Consider the following 25883-nt stretch of genomic DNA (forward strand, 5'->3'; position numbering starts at 1 on the left):
CAGCTGCTTTCATAGTTCTGTGAGTTTAAGAAAAGAAAAAAAAATTGATTCATAAGAATGAACAAGCAGATTTACACGCCTATTAAAGAGGCTTGCTATAAACCTGAAAAACAAACAAAAGCACAATAAAGTCACAAGCTATAAAGTCTATAAATCAACGTGTTTATGTTCAACGTAGAAACTATTCAGTCAAGGCACATTTATGTACACTGTACTTCATTGGAGGTATTTCATTGGAGGTATTTCATGATACAAGACATGACACATTTACAACCAGTATGTGTTACACACGTTAGACAAACACTACTACTATTACATTGTTATTATACTGGCACATTTAATGTACTTTTCAGATTAAGTGCTTCAGTGGTTATGGCACAGTGCCAATAGTAAGTTGCATTGCCATGCTTGCATATTTTTAAATAATAATAATTTTTCATTTATTTATTCTCAATGCAGATTTACTCTATCCCAATAGTGACTTCACACTAATGTTACTGAAAACAAGTCCCATGATCATGAAGCTCTACGGATGGGGTTCAATTTTTCCTCAGGCATCAGTTGCTCTTCTTTCCGTGCCCTTTGAACTTAGCCATAAAGTCAAATGCTCCTAAATATTGACCAAGCAGCACTCCTAATTTAACAGGCAACATACTGAAAGAAATCAAAAAGAAAAAAGATCGTTAATGTATGTTCATACAAATACATGGATAAACAAAACAAAATAAAATAAATCGGTACAGAAACCGAATGGAGTGTGACATTTGGACCAGTTCAAGCAGTAAGCAAAAAAGCAATGTGAACTTTTTTTTAACTCGCATAGGAACCTCTTCAATGTTATTGTTAGTTTGGATGCAGCATCCGATCCCGCACTAGCCGAATGAGGGATAGCTTTTTACCTCAAGCTATCAGACTAATTAACAGCCAAAACTAATACACCCTACAGCATACTTCCACAATTTGGTATGCCACACACTGCACTTTAACTCCAACAGTTCAACACTGGACTATACATACACACTGCATTTACACATACTGGACTATACACTATACATACAAACTGCATTTAATACAATAATCTATCTGTTACCACTGGATATCATACGATGAAACTTCTGTATCTGTACAATCTGTTGCACCTTATCATATTTATATATATATATATATATATATATATATATATATATATATATATATATATATACACACACACACATACAAGTACATATATATATGTGTTCACTGCTGTGTGTGTGCACTTTGGATGGGTCAAATGCAGAGAACGAATTCTGAGTATGGTTCACCTTACTTAGCCGTATGTCACGTCACGTCACTGTCTAATAGTACACTGTGTGTACTGACTATGTGTTTGAGCATATTGCACATTTTCACCTGTCAATTCATTATCTGTATGTTAGTTGTTTCTGCAATTTCTGGAGTTCACTCCTAGGAATTTCACTCACCAAGACACCAGTGCTGTGGTGATGTGACAATAAATGTGTCTTGACTTAAATTGAACAGTTCAGAGCATACAGTAGAAACATATACAGGAATATCAGTGATCGAGTAAATCAAAGCTGGAAGGTAAGAATAAGCAGGAAAAATAGTCCTGTTGTAGTAGTGCTGAGGATGGTATGGGTATTTCCAATACATGCAGTATGTCTGAAATGTGCATTGAAAAATATAGAACAATATTTGGATCTTAAAGCACAGCCGAAAGAGAAATATTCCTGTTCACATGTTTATATGAACAGAAACCGAGTTACCAAACACTAGACTTGACTTGACTTGAGACAAAAAGGAGATGTGTTGACTGTCTCGAGACTATACGTGTTGCACAACCCTCAACTGCTCTTCTATATTTAAATGATTTCACGTGATCTCTAATGGCCTTTATTACACTACATGATCATTAGCTGCTATGATCATGTAGTGCCTTCATGTCAGAAAAATAAAACGGCAGGACAACATTTGTGGTGCAGTAATGCATTGAAAACAATAGATACTAGAGAATAGAGAATAACTGATTAACCTTTTGCAATTCGGTTCGGACAACCTGTGTAATAAGTAAAGCTTACTTAGTGGTAAACATTTGCTACCAAAATCGAATACTGCCATCTATTCTGGTAATTTGGGTGTTTTGCATCGTGTGCCAATTCCTGATCTAAAAGTGAACCCCTTTACCAGACATAGTATAATCAAACACTTCTACATGCGCACGCACACAAATACACACAAACGCAAACAGCAATTCAACAGAAATCTGGCACAAGATCAGTCAGACATGTAAGAGGTGTATCCATTATGGCATCATAGACTGGTCTCGCTAATTAATTTCTTAAATGATGGCACAATTATGCTAGAGTTCAAAAGAGATTAGAGCATAAGCAGCAGAGTGTGTGTGTATACACATGGGCTCACACATAATATACAGACACACAGAATCCTGCATACAGTATATGAGTACTGAGTAGACACAATGAACATGGCAGTGCGGCTTGAAATGTGACTCACCTTTTTAGAGCGATTGAAATATAGATGCTACGAGGCAGATACAGATAGACCTGATCTCTCCGAACAGCATCCACAATTTTTCTACACACGTAGTCCGGCTCCAAAATGGGCATGATTCTCGGCCACCTACGATCCGGGATGTGTAGAATAATTAGAATAATCACCATATCTATGCCTTTGAAATGTTTTTTCCTCACAGACCTGTGCTTATTGACTTTTATTTGTCTGTAGAAATGCACAGAGCAGCTGAAAATCTCAGAGCAGCTGAAGTCTAATACAAAGTCATAGTCCTTTGAGGCATAATAGTTTTTTTATGTAAAGTCTCATACAAACTGGTAGCTAGTTAGTAGTAGTTACTGTTACTGTACTAGATGAATGAAATGAAGTTTCTTCATTCATCTAGTGGTTCATCATTACGACCCAATAACTACGTAATAACTCTCACACTACCTTTCTCTGATGACACTTTTTTGGTGCAAATAATTCTAATAATCTCAAAACAGTGCTGCATATTATCAGTATATATGGTGGGATATACTGTGTTTTAATGAATATAAATACTGGGTGTATGAAAAGTAAGATGACCAGCCATAATGTATCCTCTAACATACAGGGTCATATGCGCTATCATAACAAATAAAAATATTTGGAATATGGGGAATTTTATCTAATGCCCTTATGATGACATTGTCATCACACAACACTGAGATTATTCACACTGTTTTTAGTTGTTTTTTTTTAATCATTTCCAGGCAGAAAACTTTGCTTTTTTGTAAAAAATAAATGCTAATATTATCTGACAACTTTAATTAATAAGGTCTATCAAGCATATATTTGATATACTGCAATTTTATAATAGGAACTTTCAGATAGATTTGAACATATTCGGAATGTATTATATATTATTGTATTTCACTTTTTTGCAATGCACACCCCTAATGCTAGAACACTCACTTACATACACAACATCTAACAAATACACACCGATCATTCAAATAAAACCCTGATATCTCAGACATTGTTCTGGGCTAGTATGACATTAGTCTAGACACAGTATGCCCCCAGCTCTCTTGTGTCCTTGATCTGTCTATTTTTAAAGCTAAATTAAAATGTCTGAAAATAAGCCGAAAAAAATACTAGCATATGTAACACTTCTCCTTGTGTATAAGCAAGCATTCAAAAAAGCATTTTCCCCCATAAAACACTGTGACTGCACTGACATATTATTTATACACATAAAATATTTTCTGTGACTTACTTTGTGTTAGCCCCATCAAACATTCCAGTGTTGATGAAGAACGGACACACTATGGTGGTCTTCACTCCATCACAGCCAATAGCCAACATTTCCAGAGCAATGGACTCTGCAAAGCCCACTGCTGCAAACTTACTAGCACAGTAATCTGTCAAATACACACACATACACAAGGCAGTTGTTTAATTGGTTAATTTAGTGTATACTGTCACAAATTGTGTTGCGAGTGTGTACCTGCCAGTCCGCTAACACCGATAAGTCCAGCTGAGCTAGCTATGCTGACGATATGACCATGGTTTGCAGCAATCATAGCTGGGAGAAAAGCCTTGCTTGTCTAAAGAAAAAAGCAAGATGCTTGTCTCTCCAGTAAATAGACTAAACCTACAGCTGTGTATTTGGAAGAGAAAGTGAGACCTAGAGGAATGTAAGAATAACTAACCCAGAAATGTGACAAGCTGTTGACCTCCATAGTCTTCTGTATAAGCGAGTCTGGAGAATCCAGGAACTTCTTCCCTGTGACAATGCCAGCATTGTTCACCAGGATGGTAATGTCACCCACCTCACGTTTGACCTAAGGAGCCAAGCAAATTGAATCAGCTTTATGAATCTCCAAGCAGAAAACATATAGTGATGTGGTTTTTGGACTCAATAGGCTTTTGTATTTTCTGTGTGTATTTTCTGTAATGTCAACGTTAGGCTATACCGAAATATGTCAGAAAATGAGAAATAGGTTATGTTGAAATGTCTGTTCAGTCATGCATGTCATGTCTAGTAGCAAAAATTTCAAAATATAAATGTCTTTTTACAAACCCTTCAGTATATACATATGCCTTTTATGTTATTCGTTCAGATGCTCTGCCACAGCGGATTACCCCGGTTCGCATATTTGACTTGGAACATAATCCAACTGATCTAACCTATTCCAAACTAATTTCAACACCTTGCCCGGATTCTGTCTGTCGACTGCAATTCGGCTCCACGGTTCAAACTCCTAAAGCTCACTATACCCCCTGCCATCTGTCAGTGGATCACCAGCTTCCTGACAGGCAGGAAACAACAGGTGGGACTGGGAGGTATTACCTCCAGTATTCAGACAGTCAGCACTGGTGCTCCTCAGGGATGTGTTTTCTCCCCTACTGCTATTCTCCCTCTATACTAATGACTGCATGTCAAGTGACCCAACTCATACTTCTGAAATTTACAGATGATACTCTGCTCATCGGACTCATCCAAGATGGCGACGAGTCTGCATATCAGCAGGAGATGAAGTGGCTGGAGCTATGGTGCAGTCAGTACAGCCTAGAGCTAAACACACTCAAAACTGTGGAGATGATAGTGGACTTTAGGAAAGACCCCTCAACACTACTCGCTCTCACAATATCCAACAGCCCTGTGTCATCTGTGGAGACCTTGAAGTTTCTGGACACTACCATTTCCCAAGACCTGAAATGTGAGTCAACATAAACTCCATTCTAAAAAAGGTTCAGCAGAGAATGTACTTTCTACGCCAATTAAGGAAGTTTGGTCTGCCACAGGAGCTGTTGATGCAGTTCTACACTGCAGTCATTGAATCTGTCCTGTGCACATCCATCATGATCTGGTGTGGAGCAGCAACAAAACAGGACAGGAACAGACTGCATCACACAGTGAAAACAGCAGAAAAAATAACTGGTGCTCCCCTGCCAACTTTCCAGGACTTGTACCATACAAGAACCAGAAACCGTCAGGCCATCCTTAAAAATATTTTGGTTTGCAGTAACAGTAAAAAAAAAAAAAAAAAAAAAAAAGGGTCGGTAGGTAGGTAGGTCTATTTTTTTTTTCCAAGTTTCAATGTTAAAAAAAAAAAAAAAAGTACAATTTTGGTGATTGTAATAACGTAGGTATGACTTTAAACAAATTAGCATATCGTGACGTCACTGACTGGTTCTTCATCCCGTGACTTCAGGCGCATCATCGCAAACCTTATTTTGATGCTGGACAGTTTTCCCAGAACTTCGTGCCAAGTTAAAGCGGTGTCGAGCTGCTTTGATGAATTTTTTAGATGTATTATGGTGCCCGAACCCGTTAATATTATTTTATTGCTTTTGTATTATTTGTTTGAACTAATCTCTATACATGATCCGTATACGTGTATATATCAGGGCCGTGCACAGGGGCGTGGCCGGATGGCCAAGCCACTGCCCCTCTGCCCTCATCGACTGAGGTGCCCCTGTTCCCCACCCCCACCGCTCCGCTCAAAGCATTCCGCTGATTCCGCTAATCCGCTCCAGGTTTTCCAGCTCGCTCCGCACGCCGCAAGCGCAGCATCACTTACAGTATGTGTCTGTGGCGCTCTCTTGAATCTAGGACTGAACACGACACGAAAGTTCACGAGTTCACGAAAGCTGTCGCATTAACAGGTAGGCTATGCAAGACAGTGGTTGAATCTGCGAAAATTTTTTGTATTTATGTCGGTAATGTTTTGCTCTTGGTCTTCTACTAGTGCTAACAACTTGTACAACATATTCACGTTTTTAGTATTAGCTGTTTGTCTAATCAAATTATTGTACTCTCGATCAGTTCAACACTGCAAACATGGATTAAAAGCTCCAGCAAGCCAGCAGGTAAATCATCATATAGAACAGTTAGCAGACACTTTATCAGTTTAATCCTTGTAAGTATATTTCCCACTATAATCATCATAGGCTCTAAATGAGTTTTATATTAGCATAGTATATATATTTATGCTGTATGCGAATATGAAATTAAATGTCTATTACTTATTACTCCATTGAAGATGAGGCAGAGGCAGCCTCAGAGAGTGAGGAAGAGCCCATTGAGCATCAGCCAAATCAGACACTTACAAGTAAGTGTTTTTAAACTGGCTGACAGTAAAGGATTCTGAATATGCTATAGTTTGATAACAAGAAATATAGTCATTAAATTATTTGAATGTAAGAGTAATATTACAAGAACATAAATTTTATTAGCACTAAAGCCTAACAATTGTGTTTAAAATACGATTGTAATAGGTTTGTTATTCATTCTCTATATTAAGATGAAACTGCCTCAGAATAAACTCAGCAGAATAAAAGTGTAGGTCTTGGAATTGAGCCAGAGACAGAAAAAGTTCAGAATGAGAAAGAAAAGCAATACAATGAGACAGAGAGGGAAGAGATAGATGCAGAACAGTAAGAAATGGAGAGTGAGGCAGCCACAGCCATGTCACAAGGGAGAAAAAGCCAGAAGACTTTGAGTTTTTGCTTCAATTACAAAATCCATCAGATCCTGCTCATGTAAAGAAATACGATATAACATACAATGTGGCCTTCACAAAATTTTCAAATTCAGTAGGACCCTGTCGTCCAATTTTGCCGTTCCCAAAAAATGAACGAGGACGTTCGTTTCAGGGACAGTGGTATGAAGAACACCCCTGGTTAGGATAAATAGAAAGGTTTTGCTGTAAAAGGGAAAGGTAAATATAAAAATGTAAAACAGCAAATAGTTTCTGTTATTATCATCAATGTCTAATTGTGAATCATAAAAAAATTGGTGATCTTGGTGATCTTTCAGGACATGGTACCAAATAAAAAAGTGTTGCTGTAAATGGAACAGGTAAATATAAAAATGTAAAACAGCAAATAGTTTCTGTTATTATCAGCAATGTGTAATTGTGAATCATAAAAAAATTGGTGATCTTGGTGATCTTTCAGGACATGGTACCAAATAAAAAAGTGTTGCTGTAAATGGAACAGGTAAATATAAAAATGTAAAACAGCAAATAGTTTCTGTTATTATCAGCAATGTGTAATTGTTGTTATGTTCTATCAAAACATCTACAATAAAGTCTAAAATGTATTTGAGCATGTGCTATCTTCTGTTGAAATTGTACATTTTGTAATACCTGGATAATTTGTGTTAACAAGCAACCACCCCCTTAGTGCCCCTTTTTTTGGTTTAGGCCACTGCCCCTCAAAATGTCTGTGCACGGCCCTGGTATATATTGTACAAAAGTTCTAAAGTAAACTCTTTATCGTACCTGACGCACAATACTGTTATTTGCACTACCATGCACTCTCACACTTTATGTACATTACTGATCTGTCATATACTCTGTATTCCTATTTAATACTTGTACTGTCTGTATTGTCTCATATAGTCTGTTTTGTCTTATCTGTTTTTGTCTTGTATAGTCCAGGCTAAATGTATAGTGTTATTTATGTCTGTACTTTTGAGAGTCACCAACAGCTGGAACCAAATTCCTTGTGCGTGTCAACACACTTGGCCAATAAACCTGATTCTGATTCTAATTTCATGATTGTGTGGCCAGGTAGTTTGATTCCTCTCCAGCTGTACCTGAACTGGGAAAAAAATAAACCACAATTGAGTTGTCAAACACTTTCAGGACTTACTTAAAACATACCCAGGACTGTGGTTTGGCTGCACTGCACCTGTTTACTGTCAACTACACCTGTTTATATTCTGCTGTGAGTTTAAAGACGCCAGTTTCAATTAATAAGGTTTCTCTGTTTCCTCTATGTTTCCTGTACAAGTACAGATTCATTTGACCATGTAGGAAGAACATCCGTACAAGTTTAGATTAGTTGTAGAGTCTTCTTTAGCTACAAAGACACGCATGTACTGTAATACACTACATAATGTGTATAGTCCTACCCGGTCTGCCACTTTGTACACCTCCTCTCGGCTACTACAGTCGCAGGTGTAGGTGTGCGCTCGTGCGCCATGTGCTTCTTTGACCAGGCGAGCGGTCTCCAGATTTCCCGCTTCGTCGATGTCCCAGAGAACAAGCCGCGCGCCGAAACGCGCGAACTCCAACGCCATTGTCCGGCCGAGTCCAGCTGCAGCCCCGGTCAGCAGCACCAGCTCGCCCTCAATGCTCTTCCTCCGCGCAGGCACAAACAGCCGGACAAACGCCTCCAGATAAAAGACCACGGACAATCCAATGACCTTCAATGTCTCAAGGAAGAAATTCATTTCGGCAAAATAACGAAATATAGACACAAAAGTGTTCAAGCTCAGAGCCTGAGTGAACAAGAAGCCTGAACAGCGTCTTTCTGTTTACAGTAAACTCCGGAACGAGTTTCAGTCCCAATTCAGTGCATTTATCTCAGGCAGAAATTACAGGCGGTTTGTCCAACGCTTTTTTTTTTTTATCTGAACAAATAGTCACACAGTCGACCTTCGGTCACTAAAACTTCAGTTTCACGTCGTGTTTACCTCCAATACAAAGGTGAATATTTCTGTAGGCTCGGTAACGGTACAGGATGTAGATAGAGGGCGCGGCTTCTGGTTAACTATTTGTGTAGCATTTAGCTGCCAAGTCTTACACTGGATAATATTTCAGGAAACTGCACACAAAACTCTTTTCTATTCCAGTGTGGGTTCTGGGTGAACACAGAAGAGCAGTGAAAAAAGTTTTATGAAATTTCTAAGCAGAGGAAAAATAGAACAAATTGCATGAATTTTTATCTATAAGATAAAACCCCGATTAAAGGGGACATTGTGTTATGATAACAAATAATGTTTAAAAAATGGCATCTTAGAGTGAGTCACATTCAGAAAATGGGATTTCATTTAATCTTATTATTAATGTGCTTAGTGCATTTTTTACACGAGTCTGTAAAACTACATTTATGGCACTCGTAGAATGTTAAATCTGTATAGTCTTACAATAGTAAGAAAGGCGGAGTTGATTGTTAACATCTCAAGATGGCAGGTGGCCAGAAAGCACCTCTCAGGTATAAAAACTTACCTGTTGGGGGGGGGGGGGGGGTAGAGGGCAGTCTGTTAAATTCTCAAAGGGCCCAAAATTCCTACTGCTGCTCCTGACTATAGGACATAAACATCGAAGAAATACTTGCAGGAGTGAAGTGAATGTTTTGTCATAAAACAACTACAGTACTGTTGCTAATTTATTAACAGACCGTAAACACGCTTGTCCATCTCGAATCCTGGGTCGGAATTATTCATTTATGTACAAACCAAAAAATACTCAAACAGGTTCAAATGGGGTTAAGAGACTGACATTAAAAGACAATTTAGGGCAAAGGAAATGCAGGGGACTCTGAGAAACCGATCCGGATGATCGAATGTGTACATTTTCTTCTAAATGGAATTCTAAAAAATACAAGTATTCCTGTACTGAAATTTGCCTTTGCCATTCATTCAAATGGTTAACTCCAAAAAGTGATTTAAAGAGTTAAATATTAAACTCTAAATACAGTGAAAGACACCTGAACTGCCGATACTTTTATAATCCAAGCTATTGTTATGCCAGATTTATAGATTTATTGCCCTACAGTGGGAAATAAGTTATCATATTAATTATCAGCATCCACATAATTCTCGGTCTCATTACCTGAGGTAAATGTCACACACAGGCGCCTTCTCTTCACTCAGTTGATCGTTGTTTGTGATAACGTAGGTGGGCAAATAATCACTGATTAATTTAGTATGTACAGTTGCATACATTTCTTTATATTAATGTCTTTTATCAGGTCATTTAAACATTTTAAAACTTTGTATGCTGTCAGTTTTAGAAATGTCAGCATCTTCAACACTAAACTAAATGATGTCTCAGTATTTTGTTTAACTTAGAAATAATTCATGAAGAATGTGTTGTATGTGGTAGCTTTGTCACCCCTCCATACATATATTGTTGACTAGAAATCAGGTAATAACAAGCTCTTCAGCAATCTATTTAAAAATTCTAAACATTTTCAGCAAATGTTTTTTTTTTTAATTTTTCAAATTTTAATGCACGGTTACTTTATATTTCACGAACTTAAAAATACAATTGTAACAGTGACATACACATCAGACTGGATAACCTACTCACTACACCAGCACTAGCAAGCTCATTTTACTGATATCAGTTTATTGAAATCTCAGAGACTGACTTACAGTATCATGTTGTATGAGTTTTTCATTTCTAGTTCTGATATATTCCTGTGCCATTGTGTATGCACACCATGTTTAAGATGAACCCACAAATTTTTCAACTTTAATGTAATATAGCAAACCAAATAGAAATGGTTAGGGGGGGAAAACTTAACCTCATTGCACAAATGTGCATACCCTTTAACTTATAGTTTGGGGGTTAGAATCTACCAAATCACTCTCCCTTGTACAGATGCTCTAGATCTATCGAATTGTGAGGGGATCTGCTGTGCACAGCCTTCTTCAAGTGATTAAACAGGCTTTCGGTAGGATTTAGATCTGGGCTCTGAATGGGCCATTCCAAAACACTGATCTTCTTCTTCTGAAGACACTTTTTATTGACTTGGATTTGTGCTTTGGGTCATTGTAATGGTAGAAGGTGAATGTTTTCTTTATCTTTAGCTGTCTATCAGAGACCTGCAGATTTTCATCAAAAGAAGATGGGAATTTGGTGCATCTATGACTCCATCCATTATTGGAATTCTTATTGACTAGATGCTGACACTGACATGCTTCCCTGTGCGTGTTCTTTGGGTGATAGACTGTCCTGATAATTATTATATATTTTTTCTTTCTTGAGAACAGACTATGAGTGTCTATTACACATTTTGCCACATGTTTTGAGTATGAACATGTGTATGTTTTGGGAAAATTTAAATGGGCTTGGATGATATTTTTGTGGAAATGTGTCAAATGTTGCTTGTCTGATAAGTTTTTGTGTTGTCTTTTTATAACTCTTTATAATGCCGGTGCCCAATTTCCTACAATGGCCTTAACTGTGTTCCATGTCACATCTAATTTGATTTTTTTTACTGCTTCTCTTTTGTTAACCTGATTTGTTACAATTGGCAGTTATGAATCTGACAGGATCACAATGACAACACACACACACACACACACACACACACACACACACACACACACACACACACACACACACACACACACACACATAAAGTCACCAACTACAGATCTATCTAGCATTGCTTACCATAGTTGTGCAGAATATACTTACCTCTTTCACCAATCAATTGCAAACCAACTCACCATGTCATTGTATTGAGCAAAAATCACTGGAGGAGTCAGAGGGTACAGTACAGGACTCGTTTCAGCACCTTTGCATTTCTTTGCTTTTCTGAATTATATTATGACTCGTACTTGATTTGATTTAACCCTTTAATAAATATTACTTGGTTTATTCTAATTTTGAAATTATTTTATTGTATAGTCTTCAGTTTAATTGAACAACACTTTGCATTGCCTTGTGTGTGCTATATAAATAAACGTGGCTTCCTTGCCTTGTCCTCTCCTGAACAATAACAGGCTTTGTAAGCTCTTTGCGAGTCATGGCTTCAGCAGTCTAATAAAAACAAGATGTCCAGAAAAGCCTACAGAAGCCACTGATCTTTATTTGGGTTTAATCAGAATCACTTCATTAATGACAGCTGTATTGTAACTACTCCTGAATCTGAGTTTGAATGTGTTTGGTTCATTCATAGCACATGGAGATTTCTGTTGTGTTTAATTAACTCTTGGTCCATTTCTTTAAGAAACTGCCATCCCATTCAGGGTGTATTACAAAATTATTCCCAGTGTTATGCAGATTCTGGATCCACTTTGGCACAGACCAGGATAAAATGGTTTACATTATTTTTTTTTTCAGTTACCATATATATTTATATATCATGAATATACAATTCTTTCTTTGTGTTTAGCACATAATTTCTCTTAGATGAAGAAATGTGCAGTCATCTTAATTTTGTCTTAAATGTTTATTTTATTGCTACTGTGTTATTAAGTCAGTTAAAAAATATATTTCCAAGCATTAATCTCTTAACAAATCAATCATAGATAAAAGAAAATGTCTGTAAAGGAAGTTACATCACAGACCACTTTTTAGACACAAAAACATAATGAAGGCCATTGGCTTGTTACAGTCAATGTCACAGCCAGTCACAGTTTTCTGCTTTTAAATTATAGAAGGAAAATGGCTGTAATGTTGCTGGATGAGGATATGCATATAAGACAATGTTACAATGTACTGTTGTTATGAGTAAGGGCACAAAGTCCTTAGATGACTAGATGACATAATTAAAAGTACCTCTATTTATGATTACAGGAACCAAAGGTGAAATGTGTGCCTTAGTTAAAAAGCTCTGTATCAGCTATAACTTGGGCATCATACTGTAATGACCAAGATAGCACCAGAGATAAGGAGAGATATATGGACAGAGAGATGGGGGTGGACAGACAGACAGAGAAAATTTATTTGATGTAATAACTAAATGCTTAGATTTTTTGCTCATTTACTTCTCATGTAAATGATGATTGACCAGCGGTTTTCACTTGGTCACATACTTTCACCTCTAATACAAAGGTCAATATAACTATTTCTCCAAAACATATTCAATACACACCTAAGATCAAGGATTCAAGATAAAGATTTTCTGCAGGTTACATTTGTGAGACAGTGATGACAAGATGGATATGTCACCTGTACTTCTAAAGATAATGCTCAAGAGATGGGCAAGTAATATGGTGAGAGACTGACAGATGTTTGCCCTCTCTGTTATGTCCACTGAACATAAGATCAGTAAACAGGTGAAAAACTACTGGTGTCATTTCCTAGCATATTGGACTGACAAGCCATTATTCCTGGGTTGGCCTCCTGTATACACTTATGTACAGTAAGTGGTGAAATGCTAGTGATACTGTTAGCAACATTAGGACAAACCTTGGGCTACTACCTGCAGTTGGATCAGCTAGATCTTTTAATCACACTATGAAGCAATATCTACACAATTACTTGGTTCACACCACTGGGATATTTTGTTTACTGTTCTCTAATTTTGCATACATTGGATGACCCACAGAATTATATTAGCAGCCCATTAGAAAGGTGAGAAGGACCATAAGCATGTTCTAGATGTGGATTGAAATGTTACCATCAGGCTTTTTGTCACATCCCCAATCATGTTACTTCTCATATAACTAGACCTGGGCCCAGAGCTAGTGCAAACATTTCACAGGTAGAAGAATAACATATTTTAGTATATATCACTCAAGAAACTGAAGCTGAAAAAAGACTTCTACGAGAGGGCAACGATCCAAAACATGCCTGAGGATTTATCATGACTTAATTCAAGGAACACAAAATTGACATAATTGCTTTTTTACTTATTAACTTCATCACATTTCAGGTATGTGCATTAACATTTAGAGAGACATGTGGTATAGAAGTTCAAACATCAATACAATATGCTCTTTGTTCGGGGGTGTCCAAACCTTTGCATACAACTGAATAAAGATTATGTTGCTAGGTAAGAAACACAGCTACACTTTAGAATATTATAATGTTTGTTTTATATTCTTCAGTGTTATATCATTATAAAGATTTCTATGATTTTTGTCACTGCCATCCTAAGACATGAGATACTGATCTTATGTTTAGGCTACAAATAATTGATAAAATAAAATAAATAACTAAAGTCTTGACACATTCTGATCAAAATACTTGTTATATCTGCTTGGTTATGTTATGTGTTAGGTTGAAGCATCTCTCAGATAGGCATAAGGATGCATCTCTGGAACAGTAAACATTGACTGTTAAAATATTAATGATACCAAGAAGCGCTGTTTTGCAGTTTCGAGCAGTTTATTCAAGCTGTACAGCATATAACAAATTTAGACAGTCAACAGAACAACCCACTATAAGAAACACTGCTGCGTGTGGAAATCACTTTACTGTGGTTATAAAAAAAACTTTCATGCCAAAAATTCTGCTGCTGTGGTAAATTGGAAGTAAGTTTGGTGTCAAGATCTTTATTTGTAGTGCAGCCAAGGAAATAGAAAAAAGGGACAAATGAAGGTAAGACATACAAGCGTAAGTAATAAAACTTTGTAATTGATCTGTTGTCTGATTCTGCTACACATGCTTTCATCTATGAAACATGAATTCCAGTAGCCACAATATACCTTTGAGAGAGTTTTTTTAACATTATGAATGTTTAGCACTACAAAGATATCACAAACAAATTGTACAAGCGGTGTCAGCACAAGTGCATTATAAGCATGTGAAAGAATCTGCCAAGATTACAAGGAACCTTTAACAATTAACAGGTGAATGGGAATAGAACAGAAATATCAACAGATAACCACAGTCTGCAAGGACATCAGTATTCCAGGAAACCCCCATATTTCTTTTCCATATCTGATGGCTTCTCTTGCTCTTCTTGCTCCTGTGGTGAACGTTTATAGACACCTCTGTAAAGTTTAGGCTCCTCCCACCAATCTGGCCTCCCCACCCGCCTCATGAACCCACCATAGCGTTTCTGTAGTGGCTTTGACCCACCCCCTGAATCGTAACCACGTCTCATGAAGCCACCATAGCGTTTTACCACACTCTCTAACTCATCAACCTCTCCTTTTGCATTATTCATGTCCTTCACTGCAAGTCCTTCCTTCTCTGCATCATCTTCAACCAGATTGGCCAGCATCTCCATGTCACTCTTAGACAGGATTTCTCTGCCTCGGTCTACGTCATCAGGCTGTGGCTCATAAATCTCTGCTGCTTTTTTCATGAAGCCTCCGTACCGTTTCATGAAGCCTCCGTAACGCTTCATGAAACCTCCGTATCGCTTCATGAAACCACCATATTTTTTCTCTTCATGGTGTTCTTGGGGTAGGCTATAGCTTTGTGTGGACGTTTGCCCTGTTTCAGGCATGCTTTCAGTTGTCTGCAGGAATTCTTGACATATACCCCAAGAGCCACCGGTGAAAAGATGACCTTCACACTGCAACACACATTCCTGCCAAAACACATGAATACCATCTGTGAGATACAAACCACCTGCAGTCTTTGGGCTTACAAACTCGTGTACATACGTTAAATGATCTGACTCTGCCATAATTAGACAAATAAGTGGTGATGGTTGTTTCTCACTAACATCTGTCAAAATTAGACCTGACTAACTGCATACTCTTTTATGTAGTAGTGTATGCCATGTGTAATGAGTGTAGGTGGGAAGCAGAGTTAAGCTCATGAAAAACCATATGAATTTAAATGCAATGTGAATCATTTTAAGCAAATCTAACACAGATCGTTTTGCATTATACTGTATATTGTGATACAAAATAGTTTAGCTCATTGGTTCTTTAATGATGTATCTCTATGTGAAGGGGCCCCTTTCAATTATAAAAGGATCACCATGCCAGATTCTTCAGAAGAAGAACAAGAAGAAATAGAAAGAGTGCACTTTAAAACTCATTACTATTAGTCATTAGTCACTATTAGATAGTGGATACAGACAGACAGACAGACAGACAGACAGACAGACAGACAGACAGACAGACAGACAGACAGACAGACAGATAGATAGATAGATAGATAGATAGATAGATAGATAGATAGATAGATAGATAGATAGATAGATAGATAGATAGATCTGTGACATGAAAATATTTGACAAAATATAGCAAGTATTTTGTCATAAAGCATTCACAAAGAGCTTTAGGACAGCTTTGATCAATACATCATTAAGCACCACAAATTGATTTAGGGAACATATCATAGCTTGAAAATCAATATATCACAGAACATTTCATTCTTTTTTGTCATCAAATAGATGGAATATCAATACATATCCATCTTTTTTGTTCAACTTTTTAAACCAATTACTGGTTAGAAAGACATGAATCACAGAATATGATTGCACTAATGCACACTGAAACAGAATTATGTATTTTATTAGGGAGAAAAGTGCAAGACTATAAACAATAGCCCTGCTATATCATTTTAAATGCTTTTCTAAAAAAAAAAATACTTTTAATATTTTATATATTTATTTATTGATTCTTATTTTTTCTTCCAAGCATAAAATCCAGCTGTGCAAAAATAAATAAATAAATAAATAAATAAATAAATAAATAAATAAGACATACTGTATAAGGCGGATCTGTACCCAGAAAGTGTCTTTGAGCTGAAAAAAGTCTTGATGTGAGCTGAGAGCGCAAAGACTCTCCAGTGTGAACACACTTACTATAGAGTTGGCGTGTGTTTGTTGCAGGCGCAGGTGCACAGAGCAGAAGGCGCAATCCGAGCCACAGTCCGCGCTCACCATCTGCAAATACGCGCTGAAGAAGAGCACCCAGTGGAAGCGCATCATCCCCGAGCACAGCTACACCACCACCCAGAAACCATATAGGGAGAGAAAACGTGTGTTTATTAGTGTTTAATGGTGTTCGGATCTGAAGTTCCACATTCAACTACATAGAGAAAGAGTGCGTGACTGCTCAGCCTGATCCACTTCAACACTATACTGCGTATTTAACAAGCATGTCGTATGTCTGCATGGTCTGTAGAGCTGATGGGAACTGTGACGGCATATATGTTATATCATGTTGGTAAGTAATAACGATTTTTAAAAAATAAAATCAAAATTAGGAATACCTTCAAAGTTTTACTTTGATTCGATACCATATCGTTGCTTTGAAAAAAATAATAATAATAAATAGAAAATAATTCGATTTCATTTTAAGTCCCAAAAAATATTTAAAAAAGAAAAAGAAAAGTACTAAACGTGTCCCTTATAGACCAATGTTGAACATTTCTTTTAGATGCATCCCATTTCTATAACATCAAGCACATATTATGACGAACCAGACTCAAATAAGTTGGTCCAGCTTTTTATTCCTAATTTAACCCTGAATTGTTTATGAGGTTCACTGACCTTCATCATTGCGTTGTGCGCAGCGTCCGCTTCTGTTGCGCGCCGCCGATGTGCAGCCACAAGTCTGTGTAATTAAGTCAACTGAGGGATAAAGGGAGTGACAGGAGTAGTAAGGGTAGAGAGAAAGGGAGGGAGAGAGAGAGAGAGAGAGAGAGAGAGAGAGAGAGAGAGAGAGAGAGAGAGAGAGGCTGGCTTATATTTTTTCCCTTCCAGAACTTGCTGTACGTGTGGACAAAGTTGTTCTTCACGTCGCGAGCGTTCCAGATGTGCGCGCGTGAGCCTTTTAATTCCCCCGGTCCTCTAAAGGAAGCGTTTTCTGGCGTGAAATGACGCAGACGGAACGAAATGCTACCACATAATGACCCACTTCATCCAATGCAGCTAATTATGCGTAAGTGAAACTGAGAGAAGGGGTCGGTGGCAGGGGTCATTGTGGAGGCAGGAGGGTCGCTGTCTCCTAAATCACATCCCAGCCCGAGCTCAATGGACCAAAGCCGTATTTTCCATTCCCATTAGGTCAAGCCACTGCTAGGGGTCTAGTACACAATCATGCGTATACACACTTCAACAGGCATGCAAGCATGGGGTCTGTGTAATTCCTTTGAGGTCAATATGATGTTTTCAGAAATGCAAACCCATCCGTTTACCCAGACATATAATTCCGTATTTGATGTCAGTCTTTTCACTGGCAATGTGAGCGTGATTGTGATGCTGTATTCATGCCTTTGTTGTAGCATTTCAGCTTTTCTCTGGCAGCTATTGACCACTGCCTGCACTCCGTAAAGATTATTGATGTCTATTTAACACTCCAAAAGCCACTCAACGGAGGTTTGAATTCATGTTCACTCATGAACAGGAGTATGGGACCACATCCACTCACAAAAAAACTACAGGTAAGGAAGATTTGAACCTTTGTCCCAAATGAAGCTAGAAGAAGTGTTTAGACAAGCTTTGTGATTAGGAATTTTAGCTTTACTGCAGCATTGCCATGGGATACAAAAGCATCAAAACCAAGATTGTGCAATAATTTTTGAACAACAACTCTACAAAAAAAAGAAATAAATAAAATTTGAATTTTTAGAAAATTTTGGTAATGTAAGTGATTTGGAATTAAGAATTAATTAGTGAAAGATTTATTCATACAGGTAACTGAACAAAAATTTCAGTTCAAAAGTTGATGTCAAAGTTAGAATATCAAAAATGATTTCCCAAAAAAAGCAGACCAGAATTTATTTATGTGTAATGTTACAGAGGATAACAGAGCTCTCTGTCCACTCATGCGAATGTGGATTGTGTGATCAGAATAAAATGCAAGACACATTTGATCTGATCACATCTGCTCACAATTGTACACCTGTACATTGTGCATGTTAATGCCAGGTGTAAATGGGGCCTCAGTGACTCTGAACATGGTAATGTTCTTAATGCCAAAAAGACTGATTGGAGGATTTCAGAAACTGCAGGAAATAATCACAGTATACACACAATGTAATGGAAACAAAAAATATCCTGTGAGCTGCAGTTCTGCACATCCTTTGCCTTAGATTCCTGTTTCCATCTGTCAGAAGTGGAACCTGACATGATCTTCTGCTATTGTAGCCCCTCTGCTTCAAGGCTCGATATGTTGTGCATTCTGAGTTACTTTTCTGCTCACCATGGTTGTAAAGAGTATTTATTTGAATTGCTGTAGCCTGAAATAGTCTGGCCATTGTAGACTGAACTCACATCAAAAAGGCATTGTTGAACCACAGTTCTGGATGCTTTTGTTTTTCGCACCATGCTGTGTGAAGTCTAAAGAAGGTTGTATGTCAAATCAAGTTTTTGAAATACTCAAAGCAGCCTGCTTTGCACAAACAACCATGCCATGATCAAGGTTAGGTTAAATTTTTTCCCCTTTCTAATGTGAACATTAACTGAAGCTTTTGACTTGTTCTTGACCTTGCTTGATGTTATCATTGCACTGCTGCCACATAATTGAGTGATTGGATAATTGTATAAGGGGTCATTTGTTCCTACTGAAATGGGTGTAAGTCTGTCTCTTGTCTTTGCTTAGTCCTCCATATATTAAAGCTGTGGTTGTAAGCTATGATTCCCAATGCTCTTTTGTTTTTCTTGTTTTGACTTTGCTGTTTTTAATTAATAATTTTATGAACTGTATTGTTTTTTTTTTCTAAATTATTTTTTTTCTGTAATGGTTTCTGTGCTTCCTGTACTCTTCTGTAGTCTCTGAAAAGGATTTTTTGGAAAAGCTTTAAATAAAACCCCCTTCTTACATCCTATCGACTCTGGCTCCTGTGTGATACAGAGGATTTTATTATTTGTCATTGTCCTGTATAGTACTCATGTAAAAGTGTTCTCTAGTGCTATTATAATTGCTGTTCAAATGAGTAATTGTTATGCAAGTTAGGGGTGGAATGGTCCATTGCATTACTCCTACCTCATACCTTGGCCTTTATAGATATTTTCACTTTCATTCCCAATTAAGGTGTATGAATTAGAAGAAAATGTAAAATATGTGTAGAGCCGTCTTCGATATTTCTTCAAACAGAATTCTAGTACACGAGGTCTAAGCTAGGAGTGATGCACTAGTATGGTCTCTCCACAGAGAAACTAAAAAATAATAATTTGCATAATAGCAAACAATTTTTCAGAGGGTTATAGTGCACTTGTAGACAAGTACTTTAAAGGATTTAAAGTACAATTTAAAAATACACCTCATTAAACGATAGCCAGAGACAACCCTCTGTAAGTCTAGATGTTTTATTGAAGCTCTTATTCCAAAACACATTTTGCTGTCCTCTTTATGGACTAGAACATAAGCAGACTCAGTCATCCTAGGTTAAACTCTAAAGTGATATCCACAAAAAGACAGGCTAAGATCAAGACATCATACAGCAATAATCCCATCTACAACAAATACTTTTTGACTGATTTATGTGCTCATCTTTCTGTCAGCACCAAATTACCAGATGTGGTTGGTGTCTTGCACTGATAAAGGATCCTTTTTGGAAAAGGGTAAGATGAAGGGCATTCTGTGACATCTGATGGTATAAGTGTGACTCACAAGTGATGGGATAAAGCTTTTGCCATCAATCCGTATCTAGTCAGATAAACAAAATGGCTTGATATACAACAGTTATATTTGCCCAGTAACTGAACGTAGGTGTCCTTCAACCCTGTGAGCATGGATATATACAGTGCTTGTAATAGATACTGACTGGTCATTAACTTAATATTGTAGAAGGAATTAAAAAGAAATAACACAGTTCCAGGTCTTTGCTGTGTAATTAGTCCTAGATTTGTAAAGGAAATGTATGATTCAAATAGTTCACAAAAACAAAAGAAAATGTATGACTGAAGAAATTTTCTACAATAAGCTGCTATGTATGATGAAGTATAATATTGATCAAATATACACTATATGTACAAAATATATACTATATGGTCCCATCTCCCCCTTTTGCTTTTATGTTATATTATATTATATTTCCAGAAGCTTTTGAATTGTGGATATGTGGATTTGTCTATTCAGATACAAAAACATTAATGAGGTCAGGCGCTGATGTCGTGTGAGGAGGTCTGGGGTGCAGTCTGCATTTCAGTTCATCTCAAAGGTGTTCAGTGGTCTTGAGGTCAGGGCTCTGTGCAAAACTGACAAGTTCATCCATACCAATGCTGTCTTTATGGACCCTGTAATGTGTCAAGGGGCACTTTCTTGATGAAACAGTGAAGGGAAAGCCCAATGCTACAACATACACATAAATTCTACTTAGCTGTGTGCTTCCTATTTTGTGGCCACAGTTTATGGAATTAGATGGTATGATGGACAGTTGTCTATGAACCTTACTGTCTTGGATTCCAATGATAATATAAACTTCCCACACAATGCCAGTTGTCTGGTATGTTTGGCACACAGTCAAGACCAAATTCAATTCAATTCAATTCAATTCAAATTTATTTGTCTAGCCCTTTTAACAATGGACATGGTCTCAAAGCAGCTTTACAGAACATAAAAAAACATAATGCAAAAAAATTTATATAAAGATTAATATAATACAAAAATTCAAGATTAATGTTAGACTTATATACTGTATTTAAATGTGTTTGTATTTATCCCCAATGAGCAAGCTTGAGGTGACTGAGGCGACTGTGACAAGGAAAAACTCCCTTGGATGGTAAAGGAAGAAACCTTGAGAGGATCCAGACTCAAAAGGAAACCCATCCTCATTTGGGTGACACTGGAGGCTGTGATTATAAATATACTGTCCGAGAATTGTGTATTGATTGGCAGGTTGTTGTCTTCAAAGACCACATGTAGTTGGCATCTCCTGGATCTGGTACATCTTTAGAGGCCTTAGGACCCTCACAGGGTTGGCCACATCTCAATAAAGTTCCAAAATGTTCATGACATGGAACACAACTGGAGCAAATATTACATTAACGAAGAACTATCATTCCACAGCATTCGCCTTAATAGTTAAATAGCCATTAATCATTTAGTTTTGATTGAGCAAAAGCAATGTGCCTGTGTATGTGCTCTAATGAGGGGGCTGGTGATTTACCATGATTCTTGTGGCACTGATTGTCTATGATGTTAAACACTAAATTATAACTTGCAGTTCAGTTGACACCGATCAGAAAAAAAAAGTCCCCAGAGCAATTGTTAGACTGTCAGTGCTATCAGACATAAGCGAATTGCATCATTGCATTTGTGTGTTATTGTATATTAATATTTAAATATTTTTTCCTATATCCAATCCTGCAAAGGTAAAACTCTACATTTTAATTGTGATATATTATTATTATTATTATTATTATTATTATTATTATTATTATTATTATTATTATTATTATTATTATTATTATTATTATTATTATGTTTATGCATGATATTTAGACATATACTAAGCAGAGGCTACAGTAAATATACTAATTTATATTTTTATTATGAAGCTGGTACGGTTGACTGGTGATGGAAATAAATATTGTCTACAGCAGATCCATTGAGACCAATTTAATGAGTTAGCTCTGGCACAAGAGGCTGCTGAGTGTGACAGTCATTTCTCAAAACACAGAAGTCTACAGTGATGCTGTATGATTCACAGTGTCTGTCAGGTTTGGGGACACTTTCATCTTTAATATTATTTAACAAAAGGACATTAATTCTGTCAGTCTGCATAACGTTAAATAATATTAAAGACTAACTGAGTTTATGGGCTTTGCATCAATAAATTAAAAGCAACTGAACTCCATTTTCATTAAAAGCACCCCATGGAAGCTGTTGCACCCACATTCTTTATACAAACAGCTAGTTTTCCAGACATTCCATTGAGAAAGTCTTTGCTGTACCTTTTCCAGGACTTCGTAAAGGTCTTGAGCTGGTTGGAGACCACTTTCTTTCTCTCAGACTTCTTGATTTACCCAGAGCAGCTCATTTAGAGTTCAGTTTGTCTGGGGTTGTTAAAAAAAGCAAACTACTATAAAAGTTCTATACATTTCTGTACATAAAAGTATTGATTATAAAAAGAAATTAAAGCAAAAACTGGTGGCTCTGTTATACTGTGGAGTTTTACCGATTTTCACCTCAGAGCGAATGGTTACTGCAAATCAGTACAAAAATTATTCTGACTGATCATTTTAATACTATACTGAAACATTTTTATTCCTGAAGGAAGCGTTCTGTTCCAGGATAATATCATCATCTTATCATGGCAACACCAGAGTTGCCATTCAATTCCATTTCCCATAATTCAATTCAGTTCAGTTTTAAATTGTATAATGATTTTAATAATGGCTCTGCAAATAAGCTTTAAAGAACTATGTCAGGATATTAAAGATTTACACATATGTGATGATGAAACCTTAAGATGATGAAGAAACTATATGATGAAGAAACCTTAAGAGAAACCAAAGCTAGATAGTGTGAGATAGTGTGATCGTAAAGCATTTCGCTGGTAGACAAACTGTGTGATATATGGTCAAAGAGTGTTATTGCATAATCAGGAAACATGAAATCTATCTCCTTGAATTTATTAACTGTTTACTGATGGAGACTTTGGTAATTGCAGTCCAATGCGACCTTTATGGTTTCTAAGTGGTACTATCAACAGCATTCCCATGTATCTCCAGGCTGTCCATGATGAGCCATTCTCCGCAGCAGTAAGTGGTTTCCACATGATGAGATAAAGTAGAAGAGAGCAGGATCACTGTTATCTCAGAAGCAGTATGTACAGCATGCAATGTATGTTAAAACACTATTCACAAAAGTCTTGACAAATAAATTAAATAAAACAAATATGTTTTCAAAACTGACACTGGCAGGCTGTTCCATAAGTGTAGGGCTTTTGTAAGAGAAAGCTCTAACGTTGCCTTAACTATTAGAGGTACCAACAAATAGCCTGCCCATTTTGAGTGACATAGGTGAGGGAGATCATCAAAAAAACAAAAGTTCACTCAGGTACTGCAGCTATTGTGTTGTAGGCCAGTAGCAGTATTTTATAACCAATGGAAAATTTGACTGGGAGGCTTTGGATAAGTTCTGGTTCTGGTTCTAGTTAGGACTGCAATGCTGCTGCATTCTGAACAAACACGAACTTGTTATTGCAAACTACTGCTTAAGCATCTGGTAGCTCTTGTTTGGCTTTGATAAAACATACAACTGTGTGTCATCAGCATAACAGTGGAAGCTTATACCATGTTTCTGAAGTATTTAAAACAACACATGCAATAACAGAAATTTTGAAAAACATGCAATATTACCTGTGTGCAATATGTCTGTTAGCGTAACTACTTACTCGTGGTCTCTTTTTCTTCTTCTCTGTATTTATACATTGTGTTGTGTATATACTGTATATCATATTATGTCTCTATTCTTCTTTATATTTGCATTTCTTTCTCTTTGCTGCTGTAACAGAGAAATTTCCCCACTGTGTGACAAATAAAGGTATATCTTATCTTATCTTATCTTATCTTATCTTATCTTATCTTATCTTATCTTATTTTATGAATTGTTTTACCCAGAAGTAGCATATGGTCCTAAAACAGAACCTTGCAGAACGCCAAACCTTTCCTTAGTATGTGTAAAGAAGTCATAATTACATCTGCATAATGACAAGGATCAGATCTCCTGTGCTAGGAGAGAGCTAGTTTTTCTAGTCAACCAAGGGGAAGAGTATCATCAATGGTGTCAAAAGCAGCACTAAGGTGCACAATGCACCTCAGTCTACAAACATGGATTCATTATGGACTACAATACCAGCAGACCACATTCAGTGTCATGTTCATTGTCACCCGATCACCTGGACTCATGTACCACCACACCCTGTATAAGCACACACATCTTTATTATACTCTGCAGAGTATTTGTTTAGCTTTACAAATACAGCTGACATACTAAATTTACTGTTTGTATTTGTTTGATATTTGCCAGTTATTTTAATAAAAGCAATCACTGGGCAAACGGGCTCACCAAATGGTTTGATGGGTCTGAGAATTTTTGAGCGATATGAATCATCTTTTAACAGAATATTCATAGCTCTAATACAGTTCTAGTTACTAAAGCAGTTTATGTTGATTCTTCATATATAATATAATATAATATAATATAATATAATATAATATAATATAATATAATATAATATAATATAATGTTTCTTCGTATATAAAAACTGAGATGTACAGTATATACAGTATGTAGATATCCTGTATTACCTAACAGCATTTCATGAACAGAACAAACAATTGAAAAATTCAAGTGTTTGATTATGATACATTTTCGTCAGGCTCCAATGTGTTATTCTGCATATGACCATACCCAAGGTGTGTATTTTGATTTATTTATAAGCCTACACAACAAAGAAACACCTGCAGGCAATTCAAAGACAATGATGTAGACAAAGATGGAGAACCTACACAAGCCTGAGAACGTGCTGTTGTATCTTTAAGACTAATTACACCTCTTTGACAACTGCAGACACTGCGGGATCTGTTATAAGAATGAGTTGCCTTAGTTGGCAAATATGTCTATGCAGTACTTATATGAAAAACAAGTTTAAATAATTCGGTCAGTATGAAGTGATGAATGTTAATATTACTGTAATTTGTTGCATGTCCGTTAGGGTCAATTTAAGCAAAAGCAAAAAGTCGACTAAATGTAAATTTCATTTCAAAGAATCATAGCAGCAGATGTACACACAGTTAAAAAAAAACAGTCAAATAAACACATATGGCCTACAATCTATCTGTGATGACTCGTTGTTTTGAACATTATTATAATGCATTATTTATTAATGTATCTGCTTATTTATTTATTCAGCTATTTATTGCATATGAGTCATGAAATGGTGCTTCTCACAAAGAGGTTTGTTATTCAAACCCACAGTCTATTATAGTGATGTTTATCAGATGAAAGGAAAATGTGCGATGGTTGCTCCTGTTAAACCACTCCA

General features: G+C 36.7%; 2 protein-coding genes and 1 long non-coding RNA gene across 4 annotated transcripts; 1 reads left to right on the forward strand and 2 right to left on the reverse strand.

The window, feature by feature from the left end:
- Nucleotides 1-141: 141 nt before the first annotated feature.
- Nucleotides 142-9034, reverse strand: sdr16c5b (short chain dehydrogenase/reductase family 16C, member 5b). The gene is made up of 6 exons (XM_027169229.2): nt 8423-9034; nt 4209-4340; nt 4004-4103; nt 3773-3917; nt 2515-2640; nt 142-654 (listed from the first exon to the last, which is right to left on the reverse strand). The coding sequence occupies exons 1-6, from the start codon at nt 8741-8743 to the stop codon at nt 558-560; spliced, it is 921 nt and encodes a 306-aa protein (XP_027025030.2). The 5' UTR covers nt 8744-9034; the 3' UTR covers nt 142-557.
- Nucleotides 5581-7917, forward strand: LOC125141514. 2 transcript variants are annotated; one of them, XR_007140914.1, is made up of 3 exons: nt 5581-6422; nt 6546-6614; nt 7100-7917. It is a non-coding gene; the product is annotated as an uncharacterized LOC125141514 (long non-coding RNA). The 2 variants fall into 2 exon arrangements; XR_007140915.1 differs by having other exon boundaries at nt 5581-6168; nt 6329-6422; nt 6546-7917.
- Nucleotides 9035-14344: 5310 nt separating the features above from the next.
- penkb (proenkephalin b) lies at nt 14345-17683 on the reverse strand. Its single transcript, XM_027169455.2, has 3 exons — nt 17437-17683; nt 16747-16884; nt 14345-15516 (listed from the first exon to the last, which is right to left on the reverse strand). The coding sequence occupies exons 1-3, from the start codon at nt 17443-17445 to the stop codon at nt 14881-14883; spliced, it is 783 nt and encodes a 260-aa protein (XP_027025256.1). The 5' UTR covers nt 17446-17683; the 3' UTR covers nt 14345-14880.
- Nucleotides 17684-25883: the final 8200 nt, after the last annotated feature.

Source organism: Tachysurus fulvidraco, chromosome 1 (genome assembly GCF_022655615.1).
Source record: "Tachysurus fulvidraco isolate hzauxx_2018 chromosome 1, HZAU_PFXX_2.0, whole genome shotgun sequence".
NCBI classification, from domain to species: Eukaryota; Metazoa; Chordata; class Actinopteri; order Siluriformes; family Bagridae; genus Tachysurus; species Tachysurus fulvidraco.